General features: G+C 46.0%; 1 protein-coding gene across 3 annotated transcripts in view; it reads left to right on the forward strand.

Annotated features, from left to right (window-relative positions):
* LOC126203465 (acetyl-CoA carboxylase) overlaps nt 1-24,327 on the forward strand; it is a 440,754-nt gene that overhangs the window by 137,909 nt on the left and 278,518 nt on the right. For 2 of the 3 annotated variants that reach the window (XM_049937783.1, XM_049937782.1), the window contains exon 2: nt 21,485-21,686. In XM_049937783.1, coding sequence (XP_049793740.1) covers nt 21,493-21,686 — 194 coding nt within the window. In that variant the 5' untranslated portion in view covers nt 21,485-21,492. Of the gene's footprint in view, nt 1-21,448; nt 21,687-24,327 lie in introns of those variants that run through there. The other variant, XM_049937781.1, reaches the window with a different exon arrangement.

Here is a 24,327-nt window from a genome sequence, read left to right on the forward strand (position 1 = left end):
GAAGTCTGTCCTCCTATTCCAGGAGGCTGTGCTTATAAGAAAGGACAGGATGGTAATGCATGTGCTAACATATTAGTGTGTAATTTTCGTGGTACTAAAGGGGGCCGTAAGGGACAGTAATTGTTGGGAGAGACGAGGATCGGAATATATACAGCAAACAGTTGAAGACGTTGAGTGCAAGTGCTACAGTGAATGACTGGAGAGACTGTGGCGAGCGGAAGCAGTTGCGCGGCGTATCAAACCAACCAGAAGCCTGATTAAAAGGGCGTGCATTTATGTAGCCTATTTATTTGTATACTACTTAATGTTTTAGGTACATAAACTACTAGTATCTGTATTTTAACCACTGTAGTAAGCTGGAAGTAGGTGGCCTTGCCGATCGTTAACTCCTGTTTGCAGACAACGAGAGTACAGTGCTCGACTGCGGCACAAACAATACGCTGCGTCAACTGGCCCAAGACTAATTTGCTATGTGGGGAAGAGATATCGGAGTTTCCCAAGAGAGGCATCCATGAGTGAGAAGAGCATTAAATCGGAAGATCTCGGTATTTTCATCCAGTAGAAGTAGGCTACCGCGTAGGTTTGATGACATTCTGAAGAAACTAGCAGCTGTGAATGGATACTCCTATACCCACGAAACAGCAAGAGCAGAGCGGTCCCACCTCTTCGGGAATAATCGTCTTCTGGTTTGTAAATGATTTATAGTAGTCGTGTTTGCCAAGCAAAATTATACAAATGGATTCGGCCTACTTTGTGAAAAATACACTGTCGGAAAAAAATCTCAACACCAAAAAAATAATGTTGAGAAACGAAATTTCGAGAATACATTTGTTTAGTTAAGTGATTAATATTGCAAGATCACAGGTTAATCTGTCCCTTCGTCATATATATATATATATAGGACTAGGAATAACCCTCAGAAGAAGGATACAAAAGGCAAATCGTGGGAAGTTCGACTGTAAGCAAGGTAAAATGAGACAGAGATAAAATCAAAGAGAAATAGAGGGAAATGAGAGGAGTAAGGTAAGCCAACTGCTCTGCCCAGAATGCAAATTTGAAAATGGTTCAAATGGCTCTGAGCACTATGGGACTCAACTTCTGAGGTCATCAGTCCCCTAGAACTTAGAACTATTTAAACCTAACTAACCTAAGGACATCACACACATCCATGCCCGAAGCAGGATTCGAACCTGCGACCGTAGCGGTCGCGCGGTTCCAGACTGTAGCGCCTAGAACCGCTCGGCACCACGGCCGGGTGCAAATTTGAATAGACATCTTTCCCTTGTAGAAACACGCATACCAGCTTTCGTTTCTGTCGCACAACTCCTTTTTTCCGTCAGTTTATTGTCGTTTTCCTGTTTGCCAAACGTTTCAGCACATCAGTGGCATCATCGCCAATGGGTGTACTTTTATTACATACATTAAAATTTTGAATACGTAATAAAACCAACTGTGAATAAGTGGATAAGTATCGGGTTAGAAATAGAAATGGTCAACGTTCAGTATTCTGTCGGTTCTAGGATGTTTTCTGTCACTTAGCATTTTTCACATTAACAGATCGTTGCTAGCGGCGAAAGAAACGCTAAGTTGCACTGGGGTCGTGAGTCCACGTTGAACAGTAGGTCTCCCTATACAGGACTGGTAAGGTAGAGGCACAGCAGCAGTCATAGGAAAAAGCGTAGTAAAGCACTCCGGGAAGTTAACAAGTGCAGTGGATCCTTGGCCCATCATTAATCTGGATTTTCGGTCCGTCCGTCTGTGTGTGTGTGTGTGTGTGTGTGTGTGTGTGTCAGTCAGAATCAGACCCAGCTCGTTTTTAAATGGCTTTTCCTCAGCTATGCCAGCGCTCTATCTCATGTAGACAAGTGGGAATACTCTCAGTTTCGTGAGCAGAAGTGGATTGTGACAAATAGGGTTTTTAACTACTTTCGGCAGCCTGCTAATGAGAAGAAATACCTCAATTTTACGTCCCTATCGACACAAAGCGTGTTAAAAACAGATCACTCATTTTGATTGATCAAGTGTGGAGGAAGGACTCCTCCTTGTTGTCTGGCGTACGATCCCGCCGTCCGCTTGAAGTGTTATTTATCTATCCATTTATTTATTTATTTATCTATTTATTTATCTATTTTCGTTTGAACACATCGCTTTATGAATAACAGGTATACACCATAGAGACGAACAGTTATTGTACAAACATGATGAAAGATGTGTAAAATGAGAAATTTAAAGTAAAAAAATGAACACACGTCAGTCACCAACACAGGTGACTGTTTTCAGCCAGTAACAAAGCCGAACTGACTGTAACGATCTCCTAGCGAACACATTGAGATGCCAAATCCAAGTCTTCTAGTGATGGAATATTTTAAACTATAGAAAATTTGAACGTGAAGGCTAGATAGGGATGTGAACTCTGCCCCTCGCGATTACGCGACTATTGCAACTAAACGCTCATGTCAGGCATCTGTAGAAGTAACCCGAGCCAGCGTTCATCATTTTATACATGCATGAAAAACGAAGCCATTTGCCGTCCACATATGAAGAAAAGTTACATTTAGAAAATCTGTCGTTACTTTATGTGCCCATCGAACGAGGTATGTTCCACGTTCTAACCAGTGATCTCTCTCTGTAGTGCTGTTGGTCACAAATTAACTGTTTCCTCATTTTCGTTAACGTTCCTCTCAGTAAGCTCGACGAAGTCAACGGCTTGCAGTACGAGTCAAATTTCAAATATCCTGTGTCATCCAGAGCAAAGTGGTGAATATGTTCCTTTACATTTTAAACGTGGAAAAAAGAAATTGCTGAAGAGTGCGGAAATCAATGAGTAATTCACTGCATTTGTTGCTTTTACAATTTCATTTACAATTACTTCATAATCTTCTACAAATAATAATAATAAATAATAATGGAAAATGGATATGAAGTCCCATGCTTCTTGACAGAGCGTAGGGGACCGATGCGGGAGACCCGCACCGCCGTACTAGGCAAGGTCCTAATGGAGGTGGTTTGCCGTTGCCTTCCTCCGACCGTAACGGGGATGAATGATGATGATGAAGGTGACACAACACCATCCAGTCATCTCGGGGCAGGTGAAAATCCCTGACCCCGCCGAGAATCGAACCCGGGACCCGCGCTCGGGAAGTGAGAATGCTAAAGCTATTAGTATACTCTTGTAAAAGTTATTATTGCCAACCAAGTGTAGTAGATACACGAGGCTGACAAAGGGCTAAATGTTTCGTATAATTGACGTTGAAATTGCCTTTGTAAATCGTTGTTCGTGTTATGGTCTTCAGTCCAAAGACTGGTCTGATACAGCTCTCCATGCTCCTCTATCCTGTGCAAGCCTCTTCATGTTCGAGTAACTACTGCAACCTACACCCTTCTGAATCTGCTCGGGGGACTATTTTACCTCCGAAATATTTTACCCAAGATAATATCATCCTTTAACCATACAGTAGAGCTACATGCCCTCGAGAAAAAATTACGTCTGTAGTTTACCCTTGCTTTCAGCCGTTCGCAGTACCAGCACAGCAAGGCCGCTTTGGTTGATGTTAAAAGGCCAGATCAGACAATCATCCAGACTCTTGTCCCTCTTAAAGAGCTACACGTTTATCCCTCCACTGTGGTTGCACCAATGGTACCGGTATCTGTATCCCTGAGTCACGCAAGCCTCGCATCGGCCATGGCATTTTAATTTATTACTTTTTTACTACTAACTCTCTTAGCAACACATCTTGCTGACAGTATCCACATCACTGTTGAATGTCCCTACAAAATTATATCTTTGAAAGGTGTATAGTTCGGGAGATGTGACATTATTTGAGAAGCGTGAAAAACTAGCTTTTTCTTCAAATGAAGCGCAAATTACCAAGTATTTGACGCTGGGAGCGCTTAGTGACTTCCAACAAATCTTAAACATAATTTCAAACCTCTTCTAAACTTTTTCTCGTTTATCTGCCTAAGAGTCAGATATTTAACACATGAACTCATTTGTAAAGTAATCACATATATGAAGCTGTTTTCGAATCTTTACGGAAGCGGGTTTGCTGGTCACTTTCCTGAAACGGTTAGATGCAGTTCTCAGTAAGACAGGCAAAAAAACCTTTCAAAACTTCAGAGCGCTATTAAGTGCAAAAAGTTTCTGATTCATTAACAGAGTGCGAGAAATAAGTTTTCTAACTGCGAAATCGCTGACAGCAAGTCTTTTAATATTTATTTAAATCCTGTCTTTGTTATGAAATGGAAATTTTAATTAAAAGTATTGAATAAATTTTTAATAAAAATAACAGTTTTAATTACTAATCACACGACAATATTTGATGCAGACAAGCAAAATATTTCATTGTGAAATGAAAAAATAATATGTTGGTCGATAATACAGTTCAGCCTCTGGAAATAAAATATTTTTTATATTTCATATTTCTGCACTTAATTTTAATTCATTGTGAATATTCGCATTTTCACGCAATTAGTAATTAAAATATAAATATTTTGTTTTTATTAAAAATTATGATTCAATTCTTGTTAATTAACATTTCCTTTTCGTAATACACTCCTGGAAATTGAAATAAGAACACCGTGAATTCATTGTCCCAGGAAGGGGAAAATTTATTGACACATTCCTGGGGTCAGATACATCACATGATCACACTGACAGAACCACAGGCACATAGACACAGGCAACAGAGCATGCACAACGTCGGCACTAGTACAGTGTATATCCACCTTTCGCAGCAATGCAGGCTGCTATTCTCCCATGGAGACGATCGTAGAGATGCTGGATGTAGTCCTGTGGAACGGCTTGCCATGCCATTTCCACCTGGCGCCTCAGTTGGACCAGCGTTCGTGCTGGACGTGCAGACCGCGTGAGACGACGCTTCATCCAGTCCCAAACATGCTCAATGGGGGACAGATCCGGAGATCTTGCTGGCCAGGGTAGTTGACTTACACCTTCTAGAGCACGTTGGGTGGCACGGGATACATGCGGACGTGCATTGTCCTGTTGGAACAGCAAGTTCCCTTGCCGGTCTAGGAATGGTAGAACGATGGGTTCGATGACGGTTTGGATGTACCGTGCACTATTCAGTGTCCCCTCGACGATCACCAGTGGTGTACGGCCAGTGTAGGAGATCGCTCCCCACACCATGATGCCGGGTGTTGGCCCTGTGTGCCTCGGTCGTATGCAGTCCTGATTGTGGCGCTCACCTGCACGGCGCCAAACACGCATACGACCATCATTGGCACCAAGGCAGAAGCGGCTCTCATCGCGGAAGACGACACGTCTCCATTCGTCCCTCCATTCACGCCTGTCGCGACACCACTGGAGGCGGGCTGCACGATGTTGGGGCGTGAGCGGAAGACGGCCTAACGGTGTGCGGGACCGTAGCCCAGCTTCATGGAGACGGTTGCGAATGGTCCTCGCCGATACCCCAGGAGCAACAGTGTCCCTAATTTGCTGGGAAGTGGCGGTGCGGTCCCCTACGGCACTGCGTAGGATCCTACGGTCTTGGCGTGCATCCGTGCGTCGCTGCGGTCCGGTTCCAGGTCGACGGGCACGTGCACCTTCCGCCGACCACTGGCGACAACATCGATGTACTGTGGAGACCTCACGCCCCACGTGTCGAGCAATTCGGCGGTACGTCCACCCGGCCTCCCGCATGCCCACTATACGCCCTCGCTCAAAGTCCGTCAACTGCACATACGGCTCACGTCCACGCTGTCGCGGCATGCTACCAGTGTTAAAGACTGCGATGGAGCTCCGTATGCCACGGCAAACTGGCTGACACTGACGGCGGCGGTGCACAAATGCTGCGCAGCTAGCGCCATTCGACGGCCAACACCGCGGTTCCTGGTGTGTCCGCTGTGCCATGCGTGTGATCATTGCTTGTACAGCCCTCTCGCAGTGTCCGGAGAAAGTATGGTGGGTCTGACACACCGGTGTCAATGTGTTCTTTTTCCATTACCAGGAGTGCAAATGTAGAATTTTAAAGAAGCAGAAGAAAATCATTATTAGCTGAGGCCTACTTACTGTTTATTTTATTTGGCGTTTTTTCGAGTTCCCATTTATAACGTAAAATTGCGAAATCCAAAAGTTTGTGGATATACTTATCTTGTAGCCATTTGTTGTTTAGGGATGCAGGTCAATGTTTGTTTGTGGTGATCGTATAGTGTTATTAGGAACAAACATTTCAAATAGGCTTGGTTCGTTCTGGTTTTCTTCGTAAACAACCTAGGATCGGAGCACTGAACGACTGATGCATCTCTGCCTCAGTGAGTCAGGTTTGCCATCTTGACCGCAGGCAAAAACTACAGCCCCATTTTGGAAACATACGCATATCTGTGACCTGCTAAAGCGTCTACTAAGTCTTTCACCACAACAACCGTCCACGCAAGTGCTACAGCGAAAAATACTGCCGCTGCCCGCGTCCCCTGCAACAACATTTTTTCGACTGAGGCTTCGGCTTTTATTCTGGAGGCTAATGGCGTCATTCCCGTGGCATCAGACACGGCCTACGCTCGCATTTACGACACGTCTCATGACTAAGTATCGTGTAATTTTATGTTGACGGTTAATAATGCAGATAGTTCATTGCATCCAGTTGGCATTGTAAGTCCCTCAAATTGGCGGTTCCAGTCTAATGCAAATTGTATCTTTAATGTCCTGATTGAACTGGACTGAAAGGGGTGAAAAGTTTTAAAAACAAACATAAACAAAAATCACTAGAAAAGTGCCGAAATAAAAATCTAACAACGTTTTCATGATATACTTCAAACGACTCTGTTTGACGAGAGGATTACAAAACAGCGGTGGCCGTGCGGTTCTGGGGCTGCAGTCCGGAACCGCGGGACTACTACGGTCGCAGGTTCGAATCCTGCCTCGGGCATGGGTGTGTGTGATGTCCTTAGGCTAGTTAGGTTTAAGTAGTTCTAAGTTCTAGGGGACTTATGACCGAAGATGTTGAGTCCCATAGTGCTCAGAGCCATTTGATTACAAAACAGGAATTAGGTTTCGCTGATGCAAAGTGTTATGATGATAATTATTAGTTTAGAACTGTCCAAACTCAACTAAACAAACAATTTTTTTTTCTTGTCGCACATGTTTCCCCATTATTATTTGCAGGGCTCTTCAGTATGTTTAAACTATTTTGCTTTACATTTTGAAGTTATAAAAAGTTCTGGGATTTTCTGCTTATCTATGATGTAGTGATAATATAAATTTCTACTAACAAATTTCATAGATTCTGTTAAGTGTTGCTGTTCTGCTTACTGCAGTAAGGAATTTCGTTCTTACAGCACTAGAAAGCGAACATTTGTTTACTTTTATCTAATGAAATTACGCGCTCAGTTACCTTTGAGCTGGAACGTCGAAGAATGGAGAATGACAAACACCGGAGACGTAAACTCCTCCAGGCTGAGCCACGCGCTCCACCTTCCATCAGCTGCAGTGTCTGAGGCCGCTTGTTCCACGCTAGGATTGGACTGCTGGGCCATCGACGACGCTTCCACACCTGAACCGTGCCAAGCGAAATCTCAGCAGAGAAATGAAAACTCGGACACGAGTATCAGCCGCCGCCGCCGCCGACGACGACGACGACGACGAATGAAATTACATTTTCATGGGGGCATGTATCTCAACTTTACTTTCAATAAAGATACAAGGTGTGGTAATGAATTAAAATTTGTACCACGGCTGGGACTTGAACCCAGGCCTCTTATTTACCAGGCAGATTGCAAACCACTACACCACGGTTGCATTCTGGGTACAACAACTGCACGGACTGTACTACTCCAATGCCCGCCCTGACACGCTTGATATTGTTGTTGTTGTTGTTGTTGTGGTCTTCAGTCCTGAGACTGGTTTGATGCAGCTCTCCATGCTGCTCTATCCTGTGCAAGCTTCTTCATCTTCCAGTACCTACTGCAACCTACATCCTTCTGAATCTGCTTAGTGTATTCATCTCTTGGTCTCCCCCTACGATTTTTACCCTCCACGCTGCTCTCCAATACTAAATTGGTGATCCCTTGATGCCTCAGAACATGTCCTACCAACCGATCCCTTCTTCTGGTCAAGTTGTGCCACAAACTCCTCTTCTCCCCAATCCTACTCAGTACCTCCTCATTAGTTATGTGATCTACCCATCTAATCTTCAGCATTCTTCTGTAGCACCACATTTCGAAAGCTTCTATTCTCTCCTTGTCCAAACTATTTACCGTCCATGTTTCACTTCCATACATGGCTACACTCCATACAAATACTTTCAGAAACGACTTCCTGACACTTAAATCTATACTCGATGTTAACAAATTTCTCTTCTTCATAAACGCTTTCCTTGCCATTGCCAGTCTACATTTGATATCCTCTCTACTTCGAACATCATCAGTTATTTTGCTCCCCAAATAGCAAAACTCCTTTACTACTTTAAGTGTCTCATTTCCTAATCTAATACCCTCAACATAGTGTTGGTGTTTCCAATTGGTGAATTACAAACTGTTCAATGTGTCTTCGTGATAGCGATAAGTGATATGTGCGTGTATTTAAACATGGTTGATGTATTGTTTTGACGTGGTATTAAGTAAGCATTATGATTTTTTAGGAAACTTTATACCCAGTCACTGACATTCAAACCCTGTAAGAATGAAGAATATCGAGGACGGCCAGTTTGCAGGGCTCCTTCGTCAGATTTATTGAAATAATCCTGAGGAACTGTATATAATTCATGGACGAAAGAGATTGCATGAAAGACACATTGGAGCAATTCGTGAGTATTGTCCATCAGTCTTTGACTGTTATCGAGTTTAATGAAAGGAAGACGTAGAAAACATTTAAACAAGAGCTGCACAATTCTTCACGCCTGTATTTAGTCAGTGAGATTGTGAGCCCTCAACAAACTGCTGTGGAAGACGGTACCAGGAGAACGCCCATGTTCCAAAACGAGTCAACACACACCTCACGTAACGCCCACGACGCTACAATTAGAGAAATTAGGAGCCACACAGACCGGCAGTCGGTCTTCTCGTAAACACCCGCGAATCAAATAGGAAGGCGGGCCAACCCTACCGGCTGAGTACAGGTGACATCAGCATGGCAGCACAGTGCGTAGAATTGTTCTGTCATTCGTCGTTCTGCCATCCTACTCAGTTTACGGTAGTCATCGTCCATCATGCTCTAAATCAAGCGTGTCCTCGCTAATTTAATGACTTCGGCCATTTCCGAGTCAGTTGCAGACTGTGGTGCAAGGTATCCGACGAGGTGTAAAGCAGACAGTAATTTGTCGTTTGTCTGTTTACACGGGCAATGTTCTTACTAACTGAGCTATCCAAGCACGACTGACGATCTGCTTTCACAGCTTGAGTTCTGCCAGTATGTGTCTCTCTCCTACTTTTCAAACTTCACTCTTGCTCTCGTGTTGGACTGTAACTCCCGGTAGAAAGGATATATGGAGAAGTGGCTTAGCTAGAGCCTGCGAGTTGCTTGCAGAAAGCATCCTTTAACTCTGTAACAGAATGGAAGATTCATTGTAGAACAAATGCGATAGGAGGAGCTGATGTGTCTTCCAGTATTGCTATTATTCTGTATAGATTTAAGTTCACATATATTGATGACGGCTGTGATGTGTTTTTAAGGCGCAAAAACTATTTTTGTCTACTTACGAACGCTCTTTAAATGAGTGGAATGGTGATACCGTCGTTGAGGTTCGCAATGTATCGTTTTTCAGAAACATCTGGATAACGTCTTCATTTGAGGACGAAGGATAAGATCAACGGACACAACTTCATTCAGACCGCTGTAATCAACTTTTCATTACCCCATTTTGTAATTTTTATTTCACAGCAGGAGTAAAACTATTGTGGACGATTAATTCCTTGTACCAACCTGACACATTTCCCGGTTGTTCTTGTGAACCTATTTATTTTTTCAGGTGTTACTCTGTCCTTGTGGGAGTTCGCTAAATGATCTTCCATTCACAGCACAAAAAGAACTGTTTCATCAATTACTTCAACTGACTAATGAAGCGAGCACCATTCTTCATTGAAAATTTTGTGGACACTGTCGTGGACAGCAGAACTGACAGTGTAAACATAGATGTAACGAAGCCGAAAACACGCTCTTCGGGTGTTATTAGGGATCGATAACCTCGTTTCTTGATGTGCAGATGTGAAGTTAAATGTGTTTTTATTGACTGGACAGCCTGTGAGTGAATTTGTGTGTCGTCTCTAACGCAACAAAACCATTGCTGTTCTCCAATTGCAGTAGGTAAAACACGTGAATAACAAGGGGAGACCACGACGTTGGCACCACGGATTTACTTCAAACTTTGTACACCCTTAGTAGGCCATTAACGTAACATAATGGGCAAGTATTAAGATGCACTACCCTGGCAGTTCCGAGAAAATCGCAATAGTAGTTTTACGCGACTATTAGTAACTGTCGTATCTGTGCGAAGGTGCCGGGCATAAGAAGTCAGGTGGTCAGCATTCGCGCTTTGCGAGAGGATCGTGGACGAGGCGACGGTTCGAATCGTCATCAAATTTATTATCTGCAGTAGCCGAAGAACAGAGTCCCTTTCATTTCTGTGGTGCACGTGTAAATTCTGTGACGTTCAAGAAATTTGCACTTACGCTACCCGTTCTTGGGACATTAGCAACGTCTCACCGCTGCACGTGTGACGGATTTTGCAAATCACGACAGGTGTACATTTTCAGGAAAACTCTATGCGTTTCGTTCTTTACTTGTCGACATTTATAAGTATGTTTCTTCTAACAATTAAATTTAATTAAAAATAGTAAGTAGTCAAATAACATTAAATTCACTAAAACTTCAGACAAAATACACTTGGTTTCTTTTATATTATCTCTCAAATGTAATCTAAAACAATATGATCAATGATGGAAAAAATATAGCTTAAAATTTGTTTGAGCGGAAGTGGAACAGTCGCCTCATACACGTTCGTTTTACGGAGCTCGAACGCTAACCATTTGGCCAATATGAGCTCTAACGCCTAGGACCTACGCACAGATAGATAAACCACATAACAGACGCGCAAATCTTGTCTCGCGATTTTCTCGGAGTTGCCAGAGTAGCGCACCTTACTGGTAGCACTTTACGTTGTTTTAATGGCCTACTAAAGGTATACAGAGTTTGAAGTAAATCTGTAATCCCAACGTCGTGGCGTCCCCTTGTAAGTCAGCGTTACAGATTGAAATAGATATGGTAAACTTGGTAAGAAAATTCCTTAATTTTCCTATTAATTTTAGAAACTCTTTCGGGCATATGGTACGAAATTGCTTGGCAGTGATTCCCACTATCTTTATGAAACTTAATTAAGCGCACCAAATTCGACCTGTTGTGGCTTAGTGAAATGTGTGTTTAGCGTGTTACTTTTGTTGTTCACGACGGTCACCGTGAGTTTTTCAGTCAACAGTGAAGAGTGGTGCTCACTTCATTAGCCAGGGAAATTCATTCACGCGCAACTGCTACACAAAGGTTCATTAATATTCAACACTTCCGACCTGCAGCGCGTCGTTTTGAAACACTTCTGTTTAGACACGCTTTCTGGAAAAAAAAAAAAAAATTTCACTGTCGGGTACCACAAAAAATTGCCGGTTCTAAGAAATTGTGAAGTTCTGTTTGTAATCTGGCGATGTTGTAGCTCGTATTATTGTTATATTCTGTCCTTCTTGCGTCCATGTCATTTCCGTAAAACGTACTTTCCCGTTGCCTGTATCGATTACGATCGATAGTTTTCACTAGTCTATATTCCGGTCACCTTGTCGAGAGTTACTGTTTGTAATGTGTAATACGTCGTAGGAATTTACATTGCCTGCTTCTAGGGAAAAGACGAACAACAAAGCACTTAAGTTTTGTCAAAAATGTGGGAACTTACGGCTTCTCGTGTTCAGCGTGTAAGCTTCGAGCTCCGCTATTTCATGATAAACCAACTGCATTTTAATAGCTTGAAAGTGAGTTAAAACATCCGTCACCTGTCAGATGATTTTATTAATATTGTACCATGCGGTCAAGGTTTTAATCCTGTCCTCTAAGTAGTCATGGTCTAAATTTCATCCGCGGCATTTACATTGATATCCATATGTCTGTCACTGTTGTGTAACAAGAAGACTAACTGTTTCTCATCGCTAGATACAGCCAGACAAACAGTTATTTCACTTCAGACTTTCACTTTCATAACCTAATTTCATACGAATGTCAGGTTTTTTTCTCTCGTTTTACTGTCATGTCAGACTGAAATGTCTCTAGAAATAATATATAATTAGAATTTTAGTTTTAATGCAGCTCTAGGAATATTACAGTATTTTTGTTTACAGTAATTATGTGTCAAATACTAATCATAGCAATCGCTCCGCGGGCAACAGCAGAAATGCCTGACATAGAAATACTTATTTTCATTGCCTTAACCAGGTTGTTAGATAGAAACATTCTTTATCCACGCATCTCTCCTCTTCCTTTAACACTTTTAGTTAAACATCACTGCAGATTCATTCATTCATTATAATACGACACAAGCGTATAAATGCCTGTACAGTATCACACTTAACACTTTCATCTCTACACTGCATCTGTACTATACTAGCCATCTTACGGTACCTCTCGTACCGTTATCTTTTCCCCCTTCACTCTTCCATTCGCGAATGGTACTGCGAAGAATGGCTCTCAGTATATCACAGTATTAACACTAAATTATCGGATTTTCCTATTGTGGTTATTTCACAAGACGTATTTGGGGGAAGGTAACAGTTGCCGGCACTTCCCAGAACATACTGTGTCGGAATTTCAATAGTAAACCAGTGTGATGCACAGCGCGTCTCTCTTAGCGTCTGCTACCAGACTTCGTTGAGCGTCTCCGCCTACATGTATATAACAACCCTCCAACTCACACTCAAGTGCTACGCAGAAGGTTCATCGAATGACTTTCAGTCTGAAGCTTCCTGGCAGATTAAAAACTGCGGGACCCGATATCGAAGCTGGGACCTTTGCCTTTTGCAGGTCAGTACTCGCCAAACTGAGCCACCCGACGACGGCTCACAGCTTTTTACTTCCAGCGGTGCCTCATCTGCTGTACGTTCCTAGTTGCCAGCGACAGGGAAAGATATCGGGCTCTACTCCCGCTCCGGCGCACATTTTTCATATGCCAGGAAGCTTCATTTGGCGCTCACTCCGCAGCAGAGTGAATATTCGTTCTGAAAATAGTTCCCCAGGCTGTGGCTAAGCCATGTCTCCGCAGTTTCCTTTCTTCCAGGAGTGCTATTCCCGCAAGTTTCGGAGGAGAACATCTGTGAAGCTTGCAAGGAAAGAGACCGGGTATTGGCGGAAGCAAATCTGTGTTGGTGGGTCGTGAGTCGAGTTCGGGTAGCTCAGTCGGCAGAACATTTGGCAGTGAAAGACAATGGTTCCCGGTCGAGTTCCGGTCTGGAACACAGTTTTAATCTGTCAAGAAGTTTTATAACAGCACACACTTCGCAACGCAGTGATTTTTTTTAACACTTTCGTACAATTTCTCTACCGCTCCACTCTAGAATAGCACGTGGGAAAAAGAATAGTTAAACCTTTCTGTGCGAGCTTCGATTTCCCTTATTTTATTATGATGATCACTTTTCGTCTAAGTAGGTGATAGTCAATAACATATGCTATAAGAAAAACAAAAACCGAACCCCCACGCAGGTATTATCCCAATGTGACGGAAATCTGTAAATGTGATGTACATTTACAGACAAACATCCGGTCTCAGTTGGAAATAGGACGCACCAGTGACGCCAATTCTACTGCAGGCAGTGAGATTCTGGGCCGAAGATGAGTCGCGCCGGACAGCAGTGGGATACCAACCTGACTGTCCGGACAGCAGTGGGGTACCAACCTGACTGTCCGGACAGCAGTGGGGTACCAACCTGACCGTCCGGACAGCAGTGGGATACCAACCTGACCGTCCGGACAGCAGTGGGATACCAACCTGACCGTCCGGACAGCAGTGGGATACCAACCTGACCGTCCGGACAGCAGTGGGATACCAACCTGACCGTCCGGACAGCAGTGGGATACCAACCTGACCGTCCGGACAGCAGTGGGATACCAACCTGACCGTCCGGACAGCAGTGGGATACCAACCTGACCGTCCGGACAGCAGTCGGGTACCAACCTGACCGTCCGGACAGCAGTCGGGTACCAACCTGACCGTCCGGACAGCAGTCGGGTACCAACCTGACCGTCCGGACAGCAGTGGGATACCAACCTGACCGTCCGGACAGCAGTGGGATACCAACCTGACCGTCCGGACAGCAGTGGGATACCAACCTGACCGTCCGGACAGCAGTGGGATACCAACCTGACCGTCCGGACAGCAGTGGGATACCAACCTGACCGTCCGGACAGCAGTGGGATACCAACCTGACCGTCCGGACAGCAGTGGGATACCAACCTGACCGTCCGGACAGCAGTGGGATACCAACCTGACCGTCCGGACAGCAGTGGGATACCAACCTGACCGTCCGGACAGCAGTGGGATACCAACCTGACCGTCCGGACAGCAGTGGGATACCAACCTGACCGTCCGGACAGCAGTGGGATACCAACCTGACCGTCCGGACAGCAGTGGGATACCAACCTGACTGTCCGGACAGCAGTCGGTTACCAACCTGACTGTCCGGACAGCAGTGGGGTACCAACCTGACTGTCCGGACAGCAGTGGGTTGCCAACCTGACTGTCCGGACAGCAGTGGGGTACCAACCTGACCGTCCGGACAGCAGTGGGGTACCAACCTGACCGTCCGGACAGCAGTGGGGTACCAACCTGACCGTCCGGACAGCAGTGGGATACCAACCTTACTGTCCGGACAGCAGTCGGGTACCAACCTGACTGTCCGGACAGCAGTCGGGTACCAACCTGACCGTCCGGACAGCAGTGGGATACCAACCTGACTGTCCGGACAGCAGTGGGATACCAACCTGACCGTCCGGACAGCAGTGGGATACCAACCTGACTGTCACCTGCAATAGTGTCCGCCGATCAGGAGTGATCATCTGGATGCCATTTCTTTCCGTAGCAGGACCCGTTTGCTTGTCATCCGCGGCACTCTCACAGCACAACGGTAGGTCGACGATATTCTGCGTCCCGTTTTGTTGCCCTTCACGGCTAGCCATCCTGGGAGTACACTTCAGCAAGATAATGCGCGTCCGCATAGGGCGAGAGTTTCTACTGCATGTGCTTGCCAAACCCTACCGTAGCTGTCAGGGTCGCCGCATCTCTCCCCAGTTGAGAATGTTTGGAACAGTGTGGGCAGGGCTTTCTAACCAGCTTGCCGATTGGACAGAATTTGGCACGATATCCCTTCCAAAGACATCCAACAACTATCAGTCAATGGCACGCTGACTAAGTGATTACGTAAGGGCCAAAGGTGAACCAACGCGTTATTGACTTGCTTCATTTGTGTACATCTCTCTCCTGAATAAATCATCCAATTTTTCTGAAATTTTAATCATTTGTTTGCCCTTACACGTATATCACATCTATACACTACTGGCCATTAAAATTGCTACACCACGAAGATGTGCTACACACGCGAAATTTAACCGACAGGATCCTGTGATATGCAAATGATTAGCTTTTCAGAGCATTCACACAAGGTTGCGCCGGTGGTGACACCTACAACGTGCTGACATGAGGAAAGTTTCCAACCGATTTCTCATACACAAACAGCAAGCAGTTGACCGGTGTTGCCTGGTGAAACGTTGTTGTGATACCTCGTGTAAGTCGTGTAAGGAGGAGAAATGCCTACCGTCACGTTTCCGACTTTGATAAAGGTCGGATTGTAGCCTATCGCGATTGCGGTTTACCGTATCGCGACATGGCTGTTCGCGTTGGTCGAGAACCAATGACTGTTAGCAGAATATGGAATCGGTGGGTTCAGGAGGGTAATACGGAACGCCGTGCTGGATCCCAAAGGCCTCGTATTACTAGCAGTCGAGATGACAGGCATCTTATCCGCATGGCTGTAACGGATCGTGCAGCCACGTCTCGATCCCTGACTCAACAGATGTGGACGTTTGCAAGACAACAACCATCTGCACGAACAGTTAGCACGGACTATCAGCTCGGAGACCACGGCTGCGGTTACCCTTGACGCTGCATCACAGACAGGAGCGCCTGCGATGGTGTACTCGACGACGAACCTGGGTGCACGAATGGCAAAACGTCATTTTTTCGGATGAATCCAGGTTCTGTTTACACCATCATGATGGTCGCATCCGTGTTTGGCGACATCGCGGTGATCACCCGGCATGATGGTATGGGGTGCCATTGGTTACACGTCTCGGTCACCTCTTGTTCGCATTGACGGCACTTTGAACAGTGGACGTTACATTTCAGATGTATTACGACCCGTGGCTCTACCATTCATTCGATCCCTGCGAAACCCTACATTTCAGCAGAATAATGCACGACCGCATGTTGCAGGTCCTGTACGGGCCTTTCTGGATACAGAAAATGTTCGACTGCTGCCCTGGCCATCACATTCTCCAGATCTCTCAGCAACTGAGACGGTCTGGTCAATGGTGGCCGAGCAACTGGCTCGTCACAATACACCAGTCACTACTCTTGATGAACTGTGGTATCGTGTTGAAGCTGCCTGGGCAGCTGTAGCTGTACACGCCATCCAAGCTCTGTTTGACTCAATGCCCAGGCGTAACAAGGCCGTTATTACGGCCAGAGGTGGTGGTTCTGGGTACTGATTTCTCAGGATCCATGCACCCAAATTGCGTGAAAATGTAATCACATGTCAGTTCTAGTATATTTGTGCAATGAAAACCCGTTTATCATCTGCACTTCTTCTTTGTGTAGGAATTTTAATGGCCAGTAGTGTATTATCTTCAAACAATGTAAGAAGTGTGCTCAGATTACCTTCTTAATGTAGTTTAGGAACAGCAGAGGGCCTAAAGCACTTCCTTGCGGAACGGCAGATATCACTTCTGTTTTTCTCGATGATTTTCCGCCGATTACCGTATACTGCGACGTTTCTGACAGGAAATCGCTAATACAGTAGCCAACTGAAGCGATGCTCCATAGGCGCGCAATTTGATTGTGTCTCTTGTGAGGAACGGTGTCAAGAGACTTCTGGAAATCTGGAAACATGGAATCAGTTGAAGATCCCTAGCTGATAGCACTCATGACTTTGTGCGAATAAAAGAAGTAGTTGTGTTTCACGAGAACGATATCTTCTGAATCCATGCTACGTGTCAATAAATCGTTTTGTTCGACGTAATTCATAACGTTGAGACACAGCATATGTTCGAAAATCCTACAGCAAATCAACGTAGTGATACGAGTCTGTAACTCAGCGGATAACTCCTATTTCCTTTCCTGAGTGTTGGTGTGAAATATTGAGCCAAGCTGCCTCTACAGCCGGAGATACTTAACTGTAGAAAGGTGCTAAGTGCCAAATTCATGAACTGAAGTTATTACAAACGAACTGTCTGTAGTGCAATGTTGTAATTATTTATTCCTTAAACTTTTCCATGTCACAAATGAGAATATGTTATCGTATATTAGTGGTGGTTTCATGACGCAAACAGAAACACTTATGAAAGGTGCTACATGCCATCGAATTATTGTAGGTGCTATGTTCTCAGTCACTCCCTACAGATCTGTATATAATAGTCTTTATATTCATTCTTTTCCAGGTAAGGTACCATAGCCTTTAAATCTTTCTTCTTTTCATGTGTAATTGAATCGATTGAGGAAATGTATTCAAAAGTAGCAGATAGAATGTTTCATGCAGGTTTCCCTTTTACGAGCACATTCACCTTACGGATCCTTTCCACGTCGGTGTAACATTCTCTTATCGCTACACGTGCTACATCTGTTGAATGATATGTGATGCTGACAGCCTTGGAAATGTTCAGCTTTTTTGTAGAGAGTATCTCGTCTGCTAGACCTCGAATATTAAAAAAAAATCAGAAGTATTCATAGACATTACTTTGAAAGGTCTAACAACCTATGTTTCCTCGACCATTTTGCATAGGTCGTTGGGTACAAATGCCTTCGTCACCGACTTTCTTCTCTCTATGGAGGGAGACTCAGAGTCGCAGGGGAGGAAGCTGTGCCCACTAACAAGAAACCGTTGCTCTGGTCGTGTGAACAATCCGTTTGCCACCAGAAAAACAAATACCATCATTCAGTTCTTGTTTTGTGCAGGACAGTTGTCACTCCGAACAATAGGGTTTTTCTGCGTTGTCCCCCCGGTGTTTAACACTTTCGGAATGCATGACGCGTTTTCATTTCCACCCCTACCAGCGATATTCTCATCCGACGTGCACATGTAAGACTGAAGGGTGTCGCTTACAGATACTGCCATGTTGTAACTGGCGGCGATAAAACACCTCGGAGGGCTTTAGTGTGGGCACAAACATAACCTTGTGCATATCAATTGAAATGCAGCGAAGTGAAACAAACAGACTTGGATGGCACACTGCACTATTCTTATGAGACCAGCAGGCAACTTGGCACCACTACTATCTAGTGGTGGCAAATGTACCCACTTGGCAATTCTCGGTCGACATGGCACTTTTCGTGTGTAATCTTCCTCGGTATCCTGCACCTTTCAAACCACTTATCACATTTTTCACGAATTTGGCAGTTAACACCTTTCTACAGTTAAGTCTCCATTGCTGGTGCAGCATTTTGTGCACGAACGGACCTCTCGATTACGTCCCATAAATGTTCGATGGAACTCATGTCGGACGATCCGGGTGGCCAAACCATTCGCTCGAAATGTTCGGTGTGTTCTTCAAACTAATTGCTTACAATTGTGGCTCCGGTGATACAGCACCTTGTCATCCGTAAAAATTCCGTCGTTGTTTGCGAATATGAAGACCGTGACTTGCTGCAAATGGTGTCCAAGTAGCCGAACATAACCGTTTCCAGCCAATGATCGGTTCACACCAGACCACATCATTATGGAGCCACTACCAGCTTGCACAGTACCTCGTCAACAACCTGGGTCCACGGCTTCGCGGGATCTGCACCACACTCCAACCCCACCATCAACTCTTACCGACTGAAATCGGGACACATACGACCAGACCACTGTTTTCCAGACGTCCAAAGTTCAACCGATATGGTCGCGAGTCCACGAGAGGAGCTGCAGGGGACGTCGTGCTGTTAGCAAACACTCGCGTCGGTCGTCCCTTGCCATAGCCCATTAAAGCCAAATTTCGACGCACTGTCCCAAAGGATATGTTCGTCATACGTCCCACGTTCATTTCTGCGGTTTCTTCACTCAGAGTTGCTTGTCTGTTAGCGCTGACAACTGTATCTAAACGCCGATATTCTCGGTCGTTAAGTGAAGGCCGTCGGCCACTGCGTTGTCCGTGGCGAGGCGTTCTGCCTGAAATTTTGTATCCTCCGCACACTCTCGAAACTGAGCATCTCGGAATATTGAATTCCCGAAAGATTTCCGAAATGAGATGTCCCATGCGTGTAGCTCCAACTACCATTCCGCGTTCGAAGTCTGTTAATTGCGTTAATCACTTCGGAAACGTTTTCACGCGAGTCACCAGAGTACAAATGCACTGCCTATTTATTCCATTTTTTTTTAAACAGAGGTGGAGCCCCCCCCCACGCCCACACCGGCATGATGGCCAACTCAATAGGTCTACTGCCATCTCTGCATAAGGGCTAGTTTTCACTAATGTGAGGTGTCGCAGGGTGTGGGTACTGCGATGTTTGCGTACGTCTGGTTAAGGTTAACCATTAATACGCTCTCATCTGGAGATAGATTGGATCGAAGTCGAACGAAGGGTAGCGGTTTGAAGGGGAGAAGAAAAAAAGGGCCAAGGCCAGAGCCAAGGGAAAAAAAAAACCTCTGCGATAGTTAGGTCGGGTGGTAAGAGCAGTAGTGGATGTCTTGTTGCCTGCGATAGGTCGTGCAAGGGTAGGCTTTGTTAGTAGTGGGTATCATGCATGTCGATACCTTTGACGTTTTGCGGTTTTGTTGCTCGGAGGCTGCCGCTGGGTGTCGGTGTTGGGCTCTCGTTCAGCGTCAGCAACCTGCAACAGTTAGGTTTATTATCGTTTTTGTGTCCGATAGGTTATATATCGGATGCACAGTGTAAGGTTTGTATGCGCGTCAGTGGGCGAGCTCGTCGGTGTCCCTGCTGTGGCCTGTTGGTCGGCTCTAATAGCAGCTGGTAGTTACCAGTCAGTGTTGCTGATATGCAGGGGCTTGCCGACGTTTGTCGCTTGTCAGTTTACCACAGGTGGCTATGCCCTAGCTAGCAGTGTCTTTGGCCGCTTGTGCTTCCACCTATGGTTGTGATCGTAGTTTCCCAGAGTGAGGATGAAAGGATTGTTCGAGTGTCTCGAGTTCCTGTATAGTCGTGTGGCGTGTTTTTTGAATACTTCCGTGAGGGTATCGAGGCGGTATTCTTGGTGGAGATCCACGGTGCGTGTGTAGCATGGAGCGTTGCTAATGATTCGTAGCACTTTGTTCTGTATGATCTGCAGGCGGCGCAGTCGTGTAGGAGCTGCATATCCCCAGATGGGAGCTGCGTACGTCATCAGAGGTCTAATCAGTGTCATCTATATGGACCTCGACACCCTCCAGTGTGATTTCCCTGTTCAGCATTGGGTAGAGCCGTTTGCGCCTCGCGTGCGCTGTGTTGGCAACGTACTCAATGTGTTCCCCCCATGTAAGTTTCCGGTCCCGCCAGACACCTAGGTATCTGACTTTCTCTCGGAAACGTATTGGGCGTGCGTGTAGTGTCATCGGTCTACTCTGTTGATGTTTGCGCAGTAGTTGCGGTCTACGCGTGAACAGAACTGCTTCGCACTTGTCGACCTTTACTTTAATACGCCGTCGCTCCAGCCGAGGCTCAGCTGTTCTGAGTGCTGTCTGTATTCGTGAATTAATGTTCGACGGTTTCCAATCTTGCGCAAGGATGGCGGTGTCATCCGCGTAGATGGCTAACGTCGTGTTTTGTGTTGCTGGGAAGTCGTTAATGTACAGGTTGAACAAGATGGGCCCTAGGATGCTTCCTTGGGGTACTCCAGCTTGGATACCATGTTCTGCTGATTGTTTATCCTGCACGTTAGTGTTGAAACATCTGTTCGTGAGATCTGAGTGTATGAGACGTACGAGTCCGTCCGGGAAACCAGCTTCGCTTAGTTTGCGTGTGAGTCCGTTGTGCCAGAGACGGTGGAAAGCCTTTTCGATGTCCAGGAACACGGCCCCTGTGGCTTTGTTCACGTTGTAGCCGTGTGTTATATGTGTACGCCACATTACCGCCATCTGTTCGTGTGCGTGACGTAATCCCAAGACTTTTGTCACCTCAGTGGGGGCGCTGTGGTATACGCAGCTGCGACGAGTAGCAGATTGAGACAAGACAGTTGCTCCTGCAGTAGGGGCGGAACGGACAGAGGTCGGACGAGACAGTACGCTTAAAAAAAGTTAAAGATGGGTGTTGTTTTGGGTGTTGCAGCAAAGGTGATGTCTGGCGAGAAGCCGAGCTTCACGGTGGGCGATGAGGAGGAGACGGCGCCGGCGGACGACGACGCGCAGACCGACGCCACCGGCGAGGACGCCGACCAGTTCCCGCAGCAGTCGGGCCGCCCGGGGGCGGGCGCGGGGGCGGCCGGCCCCCTGCTGCTGCTGGGGCTCACCGAGCGCCGCAAGAGGCTCAGGTCAGTGCCCAGTGCCGGCCTAACGTGTCCTCACTAGACAGCTGCCTCTTTCCCACTGTTCCGGGGGCGACCGAAGCGTCCGGTCCCACCCGTCAGCTTTGACCCGTGACGTTAGGCTATTGTGATGTGTGACGTCACGACGGCGCGGAATTTAGTTTGTTAGAGTGGCGTGTTTGTAGGAGTCGTTTTGATGCGATCGGTGGTGCTCTCTGCTGATGTGTTAGGTGATGTTTTTGGTTTAGTTTGCGAGTGTGTCGTCGTGTGTGAATTTTGGTAAATTGCTTTTTTTATGTCTTTGGTAGGTATGGATATGACTGACAGGGTCAACAGTTTTCGGTTGTCGGCTACGATGGGGGACAGCAGCTATGATGGGGGACAGTGCATTGTCTCTAATAAAATTTCTTCAACTATTCGGATTTTTGGATAAAATCGTGAAGAGTTCAGTATGTCGTGAAGAAATGAGGCTTACTTAAACTTCCGGCGTCTCGGACCAGGGACGGCTGTATGTGGAGATGTCTTAAGGATAACAGGTCAAGGGAAGTGTTTGATCCCAATGTGTGGCTGTGAATGTTGGTATTGGTATCTGGAGATGTTTTTGAGCTATGTAGGTCAAGGGAAGTGTTAAGTCCTAATTTATGGGATCGGGAGCTGCTGTTTAGCTATATAGGTCAAGGAAAGTGTCCGATTCCAGATGATATTTTGTTTAGTGGTATTTGGGGAGTTTTGTGATGTCTGTTCGTCATTTTGCGTCGTTTTTTATGGGGGTGGGTGTCTAAATTTGTTTATATTTAGTTTGTCCTCACCCAAAAACCCCCTATTTCCCGCGCTTGCCCCCTTAGTGTCATTAGGCTTTTTGTGGAACGTGTGTGTGTGTGTTTTTTGATTTATTTTCGTCCTCATAAGGTGTGCGTAACGACTAAATATGCGTCATATTGGAATTGTGGTTTATGGTCGTTTCCGCCATATTTGTGACGTCATGGGTGAAAGCAGACGGGCGGGATCGGACGCTTCCGTATTTCACTGTTCCGACTGGTTTGATGCGGCCCTCCACGATTTACTCTCCTGCGCGACTCTCTTAGTCTCAGAATGCCACCTGTACACAAGACCTCATTTATTTGTTGGATATTTACCATCCCCTTCTTTCTCTGCAGTTGCTAACTAACACAACTTCCTCAGGCGCCATGGAACCTGTTCCCTGATGTCGTAACACATGTCCTATCATTATGTCCCTTCTTCTTGTCAGTGTCGTCCACACGTTCCTCTTTGTTGTGCCAGACAAAATAACACTCGTCATAGATTTACTTCTGCAGGAGGCTGCTTGCATACTACACTACTGGCCATTAAAATTGCTTCACCACGGAGATGACGTGCTACAGACGCGAAATTTAGCCGACAGGAAGGAGATGCTGTGATATGCAAATGATTAGCTTTTCAGAGCATTCACACATGGTTGGCCCCGGTGGCGACACCTACAACATGCTGACATGAGGAAAGTTTTCAACCGATTTCTCATACACAAACAGCAGTTGACCGGCGTTGCCTTGTGAAACGTTGTTGTGATACCTCGTGTAAGGACGAGAAATGCGTAACATCACGTTTCCGACTTTGATTGTAGCCTATCGCGACTGCAGTTTATCGTATCGCGACATTGCTGCTCGCGTTGGTCGAGATCCAATGACTGTTAGCAGAATATGGAATCGGCGGGGTTCAGGAGGGTAATACGGAACGCCGTGCTGGATCCCAACGGCCTCGTATCACTAGCAGTCGACATGACAGGCATCTTATCCGCATGGCTGTAACGGATCGAGCAGCCACGTCTCGATCCCTGACTCAACAGATGGGGACGTTTGCAAGACGACAACCATCTGCACGACCAGTTCGACGACGTTTGCAGCAGCATGGACTATCAGCTCGGAGACCATGACTGCGGTTACCCTTGACGCTGCATCACAGACAGGAGCGCCTGCGATGGTGTACTCGACGACGAATCTGGGTGCACGAATGGCAAAACGTCATTTTTTCGGATGAATCCAGGTTCTGTTTACAGCATCATGACGGTCGCATCCGTGTTTGGCGACATCGCGGTGAACGCACATTGGAAGCGTGTATTCGTCATCGCCATACGGGCGTATCACCCGGCGTGATGGTATGGGGTGCCATTGGTTACACGTCTCAGTCACCTCTTGTTCGCATTGACGGCACTTTGAACAGTGGACGTTACATTTCAGATGTGTTACGACCCGTGGCTCTAACCTTCATTCGATCCCTGCGAAACCCTACATTTCATCAGGATAATGCACGACCGCATGTTGCAGGTCCTGTACGGGCCTTTCTGGATACAGAAAATGTTCGACTGCTACCCTGGCCAGCACATTCTCGAGATCTCTCACCAACTGAAAACGTCTGGTCAATGGTGGCTGAGCAACTGACTCGTCACAATACGCCAGTCACTACTCCTGATGAACTGTGGTATCGTGTTGGAGCTGCATGGGCAGCTGTACCTGTACACGCCATCCAAGCTCTGTTCGACTCAATGCCCAGGCGTATGAAGGCCGTTATTACGAGCAGAGGTGGTTATTCTGGGTACTGATTTCTCAGGATCTATTCACCCAAATTGCGTGAAAATGTAATCACATGTCAG

This window comes from Schistocerca nitens, chromosome 9 (genome assembly GCF_023898315.1).
Source record: "Schistocerca nitens isolate TAMUIC-IGC-003100 chromosome 9, iqSchNite1.1, whole genome shotgun sequence".
NCBI lineage: Eukaryota > Metazoa > Arthropoda > Insecta > Orthoptera > Acrididae > Schistocerca > Schistocerca nitens.